Consider the following 12938-nt stretch of genomic DNA (forward strand, 5'->3'; position numbering starts at 1 on the left):
GAGAGCAGGTAGGAAGACAAATGCAGTGCTCAGAAAGGAAACAAGCCTGCATATGTACTGGTGACTTTTAAGGACCATTTAGGAGCCCACAGTTAGCAAGTCTTCCCCTGTCAGGGTCTGGGGTCTACCTTGGATGTCTCCTTTGAGAATGGCTGTTAGGGTATCCCTGACATCTGCCACATGGAGACAACAGAAGATCAGAAGGGCTCCAGATGGCTAAAGGGTCCTTGCTGCCGTATAGGATCTGATTTGTGCATAAGTAGAAGCTACAGGGGTTGGGTTTCAAATTATAACTCTTAGAGGAGTCCAGATACACATGCAGTAATCACCAGATAACAATGTTGCCAAGAGACAACATTTGAGGAGGGACTGGACCAATTTGTCTTTATAAGAGGTCCCTTCCAACCCCAAGAGTCCTTGAAAATGGAATAGAAAAGAGATTCCCAGTTCATCTTTTATTCTTTCTGCCTGGTATCTGGCTTAGGCCAGTGCAAATGTTGAGCCCCAGCAGAAGAAAGCCCATGCCACGACATCACACCTTGGCCCTGCTCCCTTCCAGTGGCTCCTTATTGTCCTGTATTCAGCTCAGCAAATGCTTGATATTTTACAAGGCACATCCTCCTTCCTCTAGCAATTCAGACATTAGCTTCTCTGATAAATGCCTCGCCGGAGGTCATGTCCAGAAACTTGATTATGGAAGCAGGAGAAAGGATGTGGGCTGGCATTGGGCCTGCAGCCAGGCAGAGATGTCTGCCTTCCACTGTGTTCACAGATATTAGCCTGCAGTCCCAGCTCCTAAAACCCAACAAAATCCAATAACAAGTACAATTTTGAAGTAACAGCGTACCATTTTTCATTTATGCTTATTATTGTTTGTAGCTATTTTCTTGAAATTGAAGCAGTTTCCAACAGTGGGTTTCCATGGTAACTGAATAGCTGTCCAGAGTGGCTCCCTGCAGATTTTTGCTGAAATGGTCCCTTTTCTCTTCCTGGGGTGCCTTGCTAATTTGATGAAACTGGAGCAAGTCAGAGCCAGGCTTGCCTACTTTTACAGTTACCAGCAAGCAAGAAGGGCAGTCATCTCATGTGTGGGCTGCCCCTCGCCTTTCCACATGCTTTGTTCCTGCCAGCATCCTACACATATGCATAAAGAACAGCAAATTGCAAGCTTGAGGCACATGTACTAAGTATATTTTCCTAAAGACATGTGAACGAACGCCTTGGCATGTTGGTCTCAAGCATTCCCCAACCTGAGTGTCTTCCATGAACTGGCCTGGGATTCAGGACACCTGGGATCTAATTCTGTCTCTAGCCCTTGAGTGATAGGGAAAAGATTTAACTAACATGCTCCTGATATCCCCTTTTGTAAATGGGTAATAATCTTCGTTGTTTCTAGACCATAGTGTTCTAATCAAATGAGACATGCATGTGAAAGCCTACAGTGTGATATTAAAGAAGGCAAGACACAGCATACACACCACTGTTTTCCAGTTCCTCTCCACTAACAGACATTGCTAATTGATCACAGCACTTTTTCCCACTAAGCATAGATGGGAACCACTTCCAGTCAGTCTCAGTCAGCTTGTGTGCCCAGGATTCCTTGTGCAAATAGCAAATAGTAAAGAAAGAGACACATCATTTGTCTCAGCCTCTATGAACTCTGGGGTTGGTACATCCTTGGAGAATTACTCACAGAAAGGATTATAGAGGATAACTAGTCCCCATGATGGAGTCATTGCCAAAGCAGGTTCCTAGGGAGAACATCCTGAGGTTACCATGCCATTGAGCTTTATGAGGACATTAGCCTCTGATAGGCACAAGGGGCAGGAGAGCCACACCTTCCCTGGGATCCCAGCCACCCATAGACCTGGGCTGGAAGAGCACCAAGTCCCCGCCTGTAAGCCCTCTGAAGTTGCAGGAAGTCCCACTCCCTGCAAAGAAAGGTCTGGAAAGAAAGGGTGGGGATATTCCTAGTAGGCTTATAGGTGCCAGGTATGGTTCTCCAGTCTGTAGGGTGGGACTGGCAAACAACAGGAGACTGAAGAAAGCCTACTGGGAGTGGAAGGCTTGACTTTCAGGAGCCAGGCTTCAGGCACTTTTAAGAATATAAGCTTTGGCCCAAGAACAGATTCTCTGTTCGCTCTGCCCTCCTTGCCCTGTATGCAATGAGAAAGATTTACCTGATTCTAGCTCCATCCTGGGGACAGCTTAGGCTTTTCCACCAGACCAGGCAGGAAGGAGTCACCTCCTTGACAGTTTTGTTCCAGCAAGAGCCTCCACTGTGCCCACAGCAGTGTCCAGAAAAGGTAGTCCATTGAGCCCTAGTCCTGTGGACTGTCACCTATGCCAGGCTCGATGGATCTTTGGGAAACTGGCAAGTACAGAAACAGGAGTGTGTGCTCTTCACAGATGGAAATCAAACCATAGGAGCAGGTCATGAGAGTGTTTGCCAGTCAGTCTCAGCCTTCCCTCCAGTAAGCCCCAACCTGACCCTATCCCCTTCAACTGGGGTGCTCAGGATTTAGCATACTAGCAGAAGAATCTACTTAAGGAAGGAAGCATGGTCTTTCCCAAGATTATCAGAGGGGTTGCCCTCGTTGATGTTCTTCAGAGAGGCTTCCAAGGGCTTAAGAGAAAGGGACCCCAGGCAGCCCACACTTGTCTCTCTGAGCCTAGCTGTCCTGCCACTTCCCAGGCCCCCTCAGCACCAGGCACCTCCAACAAGAAAGATATACTTGGGTGAGCCAGGGAGCCCAGACAAAAGTTTCCAATGGACTGGTTCTCCCAGGATGCCATTCCTTTGTTGTCACCTGAACACAGTGGGAGGGTTATGAGTTGTTCACAAGACAGATTAGAGCACCCCATGGGATGGTCAGCTTGACTCAGTTTCCCACATCAGGATAGGAAAAATAATTTTCCCTCTACCCTTCTGAGTTCTTTGTCAGGCCTCTCTTACAAATGTCAGATTAATAGAAGAAAAGCAAACAGAAGTGTGATGACACATGTACCTCATTTGCACATGGGAGATGCCAAGGGAAAATGATTCCGTTTCAGAAGTGGCTTAGAACTCCAACTTAGACAACATTTTCAACAAAAAACAATATAATTTTAGAGGCAAAGGAAAAGGGCTTTGAGTCTCTAGGGGCAAATAAATGGGACACTAATGGTGAGCAAAGGCCAATTAGTGAAGTTTGCTTTCCAGATTCCTCTAGTGCTGTCCCTAGGCTCATAAGAGTCTAAAGCTGCCCTCTGCAATCAATCTTTGTCCTTACTGGTATAGAGGGAGAAAGAGGAGGAAAACTTTGTAAATTTATTTATTTGCTTTTAGGGGAGGGCAGAGGACTTTTCTTATCTCGGCTTTTTTTCATGTGCCTTCAGCTCAAAATAATCCTCTCACCAATATAGCAGATTTTAAGGTAGCATGTTCTACTATCCTTCAGCTCCACCAAAGATGGTCCTAGCCCTGGCCATCCTAGCCTCACTGCCCTCACCTTAGCTAAAGGTAATTCAGACACTTTACCAGAGACAACTTGAAACCCTCAGCTAGAAGTGGGCGGTCATGGGTGGGCAAGGCTATTGTGAATGGCACCTACCTTGCTCTGCCAGGGATGGGCTCCAGAGGAGCAATGGTTCATGTTTTCTTGGGGGCAATCTGTAGGCTTTCCCAGAACCTCTCCTTCTCAGGCACCCCTACAAGCTTTGGCTCTCCCAGTATAATTCCCAGGGATGCAATGTCTGAAAAACTCCAAGCTATATAACCATCCTCTTCCCTCTCCACATGCTCTGGACAGTCAGGGAGATAGCATTTCAGTCACCTTTTGCTCTGGTGATGACAGCATGTGATGATCTGTTCCCTTCATTGACTTCTCATCCCTAGCATGCAGCAATTGCCTTGTACTTTAAGTGGGTCTGGGGGACCTGAATATAATAATTGCCCCACATCTCTGGTTACTTGGTCCTGCCTGTGTCAGTCACTGAAGACTGAAGCTCTGGGTTGGGCTTTTCTGGTGCTCCCAGAGTCCAATAGGAAGGCCCTGGTCTCAGGCCAGAGAAGTGGTCTGTGGCTGTAGAGCCTTGTCCAGACCTCCAACCTGGCTTTCCCTGTTTTGGAAAGTGATGCTAGACACAAGGGATGACAAACCCAGGATAGACAGCCCTGCCCAACCTCAAGTTCTGGGAGTGCTTCAGCATTACTTTCCTCACTGGGCCAGTTTTTTCTTCTGTCAAATAGGGGAAATAATTTAGGCCCTTGTGACCTCAAAGTTTTAGGACTCAAATGAGCTGAGAGCTATGAAAAAAGAAGTCAACATAGAGTATTTTTGTCGCCATTCACATGGAAGGTTTGGTGGTGAGTGGCCTGAGCCTGGACCCCACCTTTGTCCACGCCAGTGTCTACTGGACTGCATCACATCACTGTGGGACCAAGGGTCTTTGGGCTAAACTGCCTTGCGCTACCAGTAGGGTGCTGAGAAAGCAGGGAGGAGGTGCTGGGCAGGGACAGCTGCCTTTGGGGTTGCTTCTAGGGTTAATTAACTGGAATGTGTTTTAAGACCCCAGTATCAGAGCTGGCTGTGGGGGTGGTGTCTGCTGGTTGGTGCATGACCTTCAAATGCACCTGACCTGCACTTGAGGCCCACTTTGCCTTTACTCACTGTTAAACCTTGGCCAAGTTCTTTAACCTGTCCGGAATTCTGTGTTCTCATCTGCAATATAGAGATGGCTACACCAACCACTTAGGGCAATTGTTAGAATTAAGTTAAATAATTGTGTAAGTTAATGCGCCAGTGATTGGGGGTTATCTTTGCCTTCTTCACTTTGAAGTGTAACTCCCAGGCCTCGTTCAAGTGCTTTTGGTTTGCAGAGGGAGGTGGAAGCTCTGAGCCAAACCCCAGAGACTCACTATAGTAAAGTCCTCAATGAGTACACCAGGAAATGTGGCTAAGGCACAAATGTGCAGGGCACAGACCCCTACTGCCTTGTGGATGGAACCCCCAGCAAGGCCAGACTAACCTTAACTAGGGAAGAGCTGCTTGCTCCGTAGGAGGATCTGAGTTTTGGGAGGAGGGGGATTTGTGGCCTTGTCTCTCAGTCTCTTATGTTGGCTAATCAGAGGTGGCTGGAGAGGAAGTGCCATGGTGACGGGCCCTGGCAAGGCCCTGCTCTGCTGGCCCTGTGCTCTGGCCTGTAGTTGTTCCAGGCTGGTTCACCATCTGATCTAACTTGAAGAAAGGCAGTCTGAACTGAGAAGTGAAGATCAGTGCCCAGTATTTTGGAGGAGGTGGCAGTACACAGAGCAGCAGTGTCTCTGGGCCCATTGGCCTCACCTACATATGCCACATGTCTGCAGAGTCCAGCATGCTCCACCTGTAGGCTCTTCTCTCTTTGTTTATTCCCTGAGCTGTGACAGGTGGCTTAGAGAGGCCCAGGCAGCTTGAGGAAGTGGGAGGACCTGGAAGTCTTGTCTTTTGCTGTGTGTGGGGGTTGAGGGAGCTGCACCTGCTCCAGCAGCTCCATAAACATGGACTATTGCTTCTGTTTGGCTGGCAAATTCAATAGGAATGTCTTAGCCACTTGACCTCCCAGTGAGGTGGTTTTATTGTAGGTTCTCAGTTCCCACCCCCCTCCACCAACATTGCCTGAGGCTGTGTTCTTCATGCCATGCAAAAGTGGCAGTGGCGGGGAGGTTCTGCAGGCTCCCCACAGAGGAGAGTGCAAGAAATGCACCTAGCATCAATCTCACTAGGATTCAAAAGCCCCTCTTCCCCTTGCCCCTGGGTGGGCAGAGGTTCAGATTGCAATGATAGTTGACTGTCATTGCTTAAAGACACTGTGGCTTAATTTAGCTTCAGAATCCATTTTGTCAACAAAAAGGTGGGAAAGACTCACTATATCTAGAGGGTGCAACATGGTATAACCCTTAATTCTCCTGTCCAATAGGCCCCCCAAACTGCTTCTCCTTGCACCCCGCCCCACCCCCTTTAAGGCTCTACCTCCTGCTCAGAGAAGAGAGCTTCTGCAACTGGGCCCCCTTCTCACTTCCCAATACAGGGGTTCATATCTAGAACCCAGGACTCAGAGGCCCAGCTACAGCCTCCTTCCCTCACCCGGAGTGCTGGCTATGCCTCCAGATGGGCAGAGCTCCCAGCCTGCCTAGAACCTGAAACCAGCCCAGAGAAAGAGAGGTCAAGACTGGCCCTGCCAAAAGGTGGGGCTGGCCAGGAGTTCAATTCCTGGTGGTCCACAGGCCCCTGAGTCCCCAAATGTGACCTGCCCTCTGCCCAAGCCAGTGTTTTGGACTCTCAGTCCTGCCCCTTGAAGACAAATATCCCCAGCCTGGCCAGAGAGCTGCAGGTCTTAGACATCTGGCTTCTCAAGGACACTGGAAGAGAAAGGGACAGGCAGGCATGGGTTTAGCAACACAAAGGGCATAGCCACCCACTATGCTAGGAGACCCCACCTAGGCTGGGATTGCAATGAGCTTGGGGACTTTCTCAGCCCTCTTTGAGAGCTCTGGGGCTAGCATATCAGTCAGGCACTGGATGGGTCTGGAAGGATTTATGCCCTTTCCCCCTACAGGGAAGTAGGGCCAGCCTGTATCCTTGGAGCAGCCCTGCTCCAGTCTGGTTGAGCAGGTTGAGGCTGACACACAACTGAAAGAACTTAAAGCCCATTCTGGACTAGCAACACATGGGCCTCCCCAGGGGTGTGTCACACTTCAGGGTGGCTGCAGGAGGAGCCTTCCTGTAGATTATCTCCTCCAGGTAGCTCCAGTGTCCCCAAACAGGGGCTCCAGGGACCAGTAGGCTCCAGCAGCCTCCAGCTGATTCCCAGCGTCCCAGCTGGAAAGGCTGTTATAGAATCCCAGGAATGTGCCTTGAGCTCAGAAAGAAAATTCCCAAAATAACTTCTATAAATACTTGAGGGCAGGGGTGGAGAGGAGCGCTTAGCCTAGCTGACAGCTGGCCTACAACCAGGGCTGCTTCCCAGGGCAGGCTCCCCCAGAAGACCTTCCTGCTTGTCCCTCTACTCATCATCAGGCACTGATTAATGGGGGGATAGCATTTAGAGGCAAGCATGAAAGAGGACAGCAAGACCCTTCCTTTCTACCAGGCTGTAGCCCCTATTTCTCCACAGAGAACCTGACTCCTTATAGAGCCCTCCCGGTAGAGTCTCCATACAGACTGGGGGACCAGACCTCAGAAGGGCCTGAGCCTCTCAGATTGCACATCTTGGTGGCTTTAAGAGACAGACTTCCTGAGCGCTGTGGGGAGCATCCCTGGCCAGCCAGCGAGGCCAGGAAGCACTGACTGCATCCTGGACCATCCCACTAGGCTCTGAGCAGCTGTTCTGTAAAGAACAGAAAATCAGGCAGGAGAGACAGAGGCCCTATCCCCCTCTCAGTCTGGGGAGCAGGACAGGGATGGGACACAATAGCCTCACAGTAATGAAATGCTGTAACCCTAGGTGACTGTGTGGACAAGAGGCTGCCATCCTCAGGGAAGGTTTCCAGATAGATGAATATAGCCAGGTTACACTGCCCCGAGATTCAGGAGTGTGTTTTGAGGGGACTTCCCTCATAACCCTGCTGCTCCCTGAAACACTATTGGAGGCTGGAACTAGTCCAGGTACTTCTTATAGCTGCAGTGCTCCATCACCATCATCAGCTTGCATATGGCTGTGTAATCCCTATGGGTGGGCAGCCCAGGGGAAGCTGAGAGCCTCTCTGCAGATCTGGGCTCTGTCAGCAGATGAACAGGAAGAATTTGGCAGGGACATTTGGATGGAACTGAGACACCAACTTTGTGTTCTCATCATCTTCTTAAAGACCTGTGCTTCTGGCATGTGGGGTGCCAGGAAAAGTGTTGGTGAACCCTGGTGCAACACCAGGCTGAGAGCATAGCAGGTAAGACCTCCCATCTTCCTGGGGTTGGGTCCCACCCAGTTGCCAGGCAGCAACAGCTCGGAGTTGCTACCAAACACGAAGGCGGCTGGTGTCAGGGGCAGATGGCCACAGATCCTGTTACAGGCCCTGGGCCTCTGGGCCCCAGCCTGACCCCAGCCTGGTGTCTCCTTTCAGGCTCTAAGGTCAGCACCCCCAGGCAGGGGACTTGAGCCAACACTACCGCAGCCCACAGCCCTCCCCCCACAAAAGACCATGCCCTCTCCCAGCCTCTAGAGATACCAGCTATGTCATTCTCTCCCCATTCCAAAAGGACCCTCTGCTCGTCCTGAAGACACTGCCATTCACTGCCTGCCCACTATGTGCCTCCAGCTTGCAGAATCTTCAAAACACTGCTACCAGGAAGGTCTCTCCCATTCCGTGGTTTATAGATAAGGAAACCACAGCTCAGAGGTCAGCCACTTGCCTATGTCAGCCACTTGACTATGGTTACTTGTCAGTGGCAGAGCTGGAATTACAATCCAGTCAGGGTATCTGGCTGCCAAGTCCTGGCTTTTTCCTCTACCCAGGCATGCTGAGGTGGCCACTGCAAACCTTCCACACTAAGACAGACAGACACATACACACACACACACACACACACACACACACACCACTGCAAACCTTCCACACTAACACACACACACACACACACACACACACACACAGTTCAACCTGGCTCCTTCCCAAACACATCTTGAGAAGAGGGGTCTTCAAACTTACTCTCAGCAATGGAACCCTTCCTTCCAACAAAACCTCATATAAAAGGAAGTGCCAAAAGAAAGTTGAGAGTGCAAGAGGCCACTCTGGGCCTGCCTTCTCTGGAGGCCCTGCTGGCCCTCATCTGTCCTCTGTTGCTCCCCATGGGCAGCACTAACAGTTCTCAAACCTTCCATTTTTGGTGCTTAATTTTGGTGTCTGGCAGCCATCTGCCAGCCTTCTTTCCCTCCTCCCTGTGGGCTCTGTTCCATTGTGAGCTGCTTGGGGTCCAGCCTGGACCATGTGGACCAAACAGCTTGGCCTGGAGCCCTGCTGGCCAGACATACACTGTCCCTGGTCCCAGGCAGCCCTGAGTCAGCACAGTTTACATCTGGCTAGAGACAGCGCCCTATCCAAGGCTCCACCCTGCTACAGCTCTCCTTCCTCTGCCAGCTTCAGCCAAATGTGTGTGGTTCCTTGGGTGTGGCTGTGTCCAGGGTCAAATGAGGGTACTGGGAGTACAGTTCCTCTTCCTCTCCCCACCTTGGCCACAGAACCTTCAGCTAACACCTCCTGAAAGAGGCTTTTCCTAGGTTTCCTGACCGCCATCTTGCTCTCGTCTAATTGGTTATGTTCCAAGCTCTTGGAGGACTTTGTGAAATCAGGCATGTGCATCTTTCCTGGTGCGTCTCCATAGCAACTGAGGGCCTAACTCTGGGGAGCTCACAGAGGAGGGAAATGATCCAGCTAAAAATGTACATGGCCATCAGTGGGTGGGAAGCAGAGAGGGGGCTCCAGGCACAGAGAAGGCAGCTCCCCACCCCCACACAGGCCCCCCACCTGCCGAGGAAGTCAGTGTTGGAGCTTTACCTACTCTTTTGGAACAAGAAGAGCCGTCTCCTCCACCTCACCCCCAAGTCTGTGCTGCCATTCTGCACTACCTTTGAAGGCTGGAATAAAGACTGGTGGGATGGTTCAAAGCCACCTTTCTGGGACCTCATGCTTCCCACCCTGTCCCCCTGCTCCCTCCCCAGTGTGGGTGGAAAAGGATGTACAGGGGACAGAGTGCCAGTTTCACTTCCCTGACCCTATTTGTAACAATCCCTGTCACTTCCTCTAGTTCTCAGTCAACAATTGTTTGAGCTAAACTTCAGGGACACACTTCCTGTCTGCTCCTGACCCAGACCCCAGGGTGTTTCATTCCTGAGTCCATGCAGTCCACTCATCCAGCACTGCACTGCCCTCACCCTAGCCATCTCATTCCTTGTGACTTCACCCAACTAGGCTAGGCTGAGCTGGGCATTTGGACCCAGCCATCCCTGAGAAGACAGACTGCTTGCTGCAGGCAGAGGAGCTGCCCCTCCGTCCCACAGTGAGGACTATCTCTGAATGCAGTGCTGAGGCTGTCTGCACCCGTGGAATGAGGGGCAGTCTGCACTGTAGGCAGCAAAGACTAGAATGTCCCCTTTTTGGGAGCTTCCTTGTGCCAGGTCCTCCCCAGTGCTCTCTATCCACTGGCTGATTTCCTTGTCTCAGCTCTAGAGAAGGATGCTGTGACGTTACCATTTGCAGAGGAAGATGAGGGCTAGAGGGTTATGGATTGCCCAGGATCCACCAGATGGGGGGACTGAAAGCCAGGTCTGGTCTTAAAGGCCTGTTCCTTGGGGCTAGGAGGAACAGAATTTCTTTAGAGGGTGATGCGGGAGGCTGGAGTTGAAGCAGGGCTTGGATGGGGACAGGTAGGGTTTGCATGGGCAGAAAGCATGGGGTATTTGTCAGTGTGCAAGCGAGACTTCAGTCCTCTCTGGCTGGTGGTCAGTGAACATGCTCCTGCTCTTTTCCCTGTTGCCCAGAGGACCTCACTAACCCTGTCCCATGCTTGGTCTCCAGGGTATGATGCTGAGTCGGCTGGGCCACAAAAGCCTGGCCCAGAAAGTGCTGCGGGACGCTGTGGAGAGGCAGAGCATCTGCCATGAGGCATGGCAGGGCCTGGGTGAGGTGCTGCAGGCCCAAGGCCAGAATGAGGCCGCTGTCGACTGCTTCCTCACAGCCCTGGAGCTGGAGGCCAGCAGCCCCGTGCTACCCTTCACCATCATCCCCAGAGAGCTCTGAGTTACATGGCGGCAGCAGAGGCTGCCCAGCATGGGTGGCAGGGAGGGATAATAGCATTCAGGTGCAGAGCCCAAGGTAATACATCACTAGTCAGCACTTCTGCTGCTTGCATTCCTAGTTCTCCTACCCCAGCTCCTTCCCACCAGGGCCAGCTGGGCCTGGGTGCTGCTCATCTGGAGCTAGATGGACAAGATTTGCATCTGAAGCAAATCCCTTGCTCCTGGAACTGTAGTGTTGGGGAAGGGGGGGCGGGGTGAGAGGGGCAGGAGGCAGAGGTCACAGTTCCACAGGGCCCTTCCCCTCTATTATCTGTGCACCTTCAAAAGGTGCACTAAGGTCTTGTGCCTTGGCCACAAGCCCTGCTCTCCACCCCACCCTGACCCCTGAATTTCCTGGCTTTGAGGGTCTGCCACAGAGATGAACCCCATGAGCTGCCATGCCCTCTGGCTGGACCAGGCTTTTTCTGGTTTCCTTCCTTAGTGCCTTAGCTGACCAGCACTTGAACCCAAAGTGACCTTGCAGAGTTACTGTGACCAGATGTGCTCCTGAGGGCAGGGCAGGGGGCCCCTGATGGCTGTACTTCACCCCAGCCCATGCGCTGCCTTGTGGTCCGGTAGCCCCACACCTCTAGCCTTGCTCACTGGTCTCAGGGAGCACAGGGCAGTCACAGCCTGAGGTTGCTGACAGGGAAGACGACAGGCTGAGTCAGCAAAAGATGCACATGTGGCCCTTCTTTGTCTCAGGACATCGCTTGTATGCTACTTGCTTCTTCTCTTTGTCACCAAGTGCCTTTGGGCCTTTGGTATCTGACCAGGTGCACTGATCACCAGCTTTAACTCTTCCATTTCTACCACCATCTCACTGGAAACGTGCCTCAGCCCAAGCGGTCCCCATGGGCCCTAGGCCAGTGCAAAATACAGCTCTGACCCAGCCCTTTCTGATACTCTGTGTCAACATGTTCCTTCAAGCCTTTCCTTAGAGCACAGGTCCCCATGGGACTAGTGATGTGGAGGTGGGCAGTTTCTAGAACTGTCCACAATACATCATCACCCACAGCCCATATTGCATCTCAGGCTATCTTAGGTGATAGCCTAACCTACCCTGGCCACTTGTGTCTCCACAGGGGGCCATGGTTGGAGACCCCCTCCTTCTGTGCCCATGTCTCTGTCATGCCCGGTCTGCAAGGGTCATTGCTACTGGGCAGATACTGCTATCGGCTCCCAACCTGCCACTTCTTATTCTTGTGACTCTTCCCTGGGAAGCCAGTGCCTGGAACCTTGCAGGGCTCCCCTCTGATCTGAGCATGGGCTCAGTTCTGAAGCTCCCTCAGGTACAGCTCTCATTTCAAGATGTGTGGGAAGAGGGCGTGAGGGCCGCCCTAGTTTGTCATGCCACAGCTTCCCATGAAGGAGAGGGCTGATGGAACCCTGCTTCATGCAACACTGCCTCAGCACTGCATATCCCCAAGTGTCTCCAGACGTCTGAGGCCTCCTGGCCATACCAAGCCAAAAGGCACCATGGAACACTCTTGATCCTTTGCCTCTTGGTGGAAGGCTCTCTATGTGTATATGTGTGTGTGTGTATATATATATATATGTGTGTGTGTGTGTGTGTGTGTATATATATATATGATAGAGATATATTTTTTCTGGAATTCTGTTAGAAAAAGTAAAGGATAAGCAAATGCTATTGTTTTTTACCTTGGGGTGCTCAAAGGTGTTGGCAGTCAGGCACCAAATGCACTCCAACTTTAAGCATTTCCTCTGGAATACTTGGCCCACGAGGAGCTGAGACAAGTCACTGACAGTGGTTTTGCAGATTGAATAAAGAGACTGAATAAAGCAGACTGTCTGAAGCAGTGTGTTCCTTTATCCTGCTCTCACAACCCCAACCTGGTGAGCCTTCCCTGAGCCCACCCTGGGAGAGGAGGGAGGGCGCTGCAGAAGCCTGGAGGGCCAGGGCCAGAGAGTGCGGGATGGTAGGGAAAAGGAAGGAGGAGGAGATGGGCCTCCAAGGTCTGGATCTGTGCTGGAGAATGTTGCCTGTTAAAAGTAGGTGAACAGGGAGGCCTGGAGGCAGAGCTGGTTGTGGCCTCTGACCTGTCCTTCGAGTGGGCCTAAGCCACCACTGCCTCCAAGGCCCAGCTTCTGAACAGGAATGTCAGCCCTGTCAGCTGTGGGGAAGGACC

At 51.5% G+C, this 12938-nt stretch overlaps 1 protein-coding gene across 2 annotated transcripts in view; it reads left to right on the forward strand.

The window, feature by feature from the left end:
* Ttc7a (tetratricopeptide repeat domain 7A) overlaps positions 1 to 12594 on the forward strand; it is a 117489-nt gene extending 104895 nt beyond the window's left edge. For both annotated transcript variants that reach the window (XM_020179287.2, XM_074049632.1), the window contains one exon: positions 10529 to 12594. In XM_020179287.2, the coding sequence (XP_020034876.2) occupies positions 10529 to 10750 (222 nt within the window). In that variant the 3' untranslated portion in view covers positions 10751 to 12594. The remainder of the gene's footprint in view (positions 1 to 10528) is intronic.
* The last annotated feature ends 344 nt before the right edge of the window (positions 12595 to 12938 follow it).

Source organism: Castor canadensis, chromosome 12 (assembly GCF_047511655.1).
Source record: "Castor canadensis chromosome 12, mCasCan1.hap1v2, whole genome shotgun sequence".
Classification (NCBI taxonomy): Eukaryota; Metazoa; Chordata; class Mammalia; order Rodentia; family Castoridae; genus Castor; species Castor canadensis.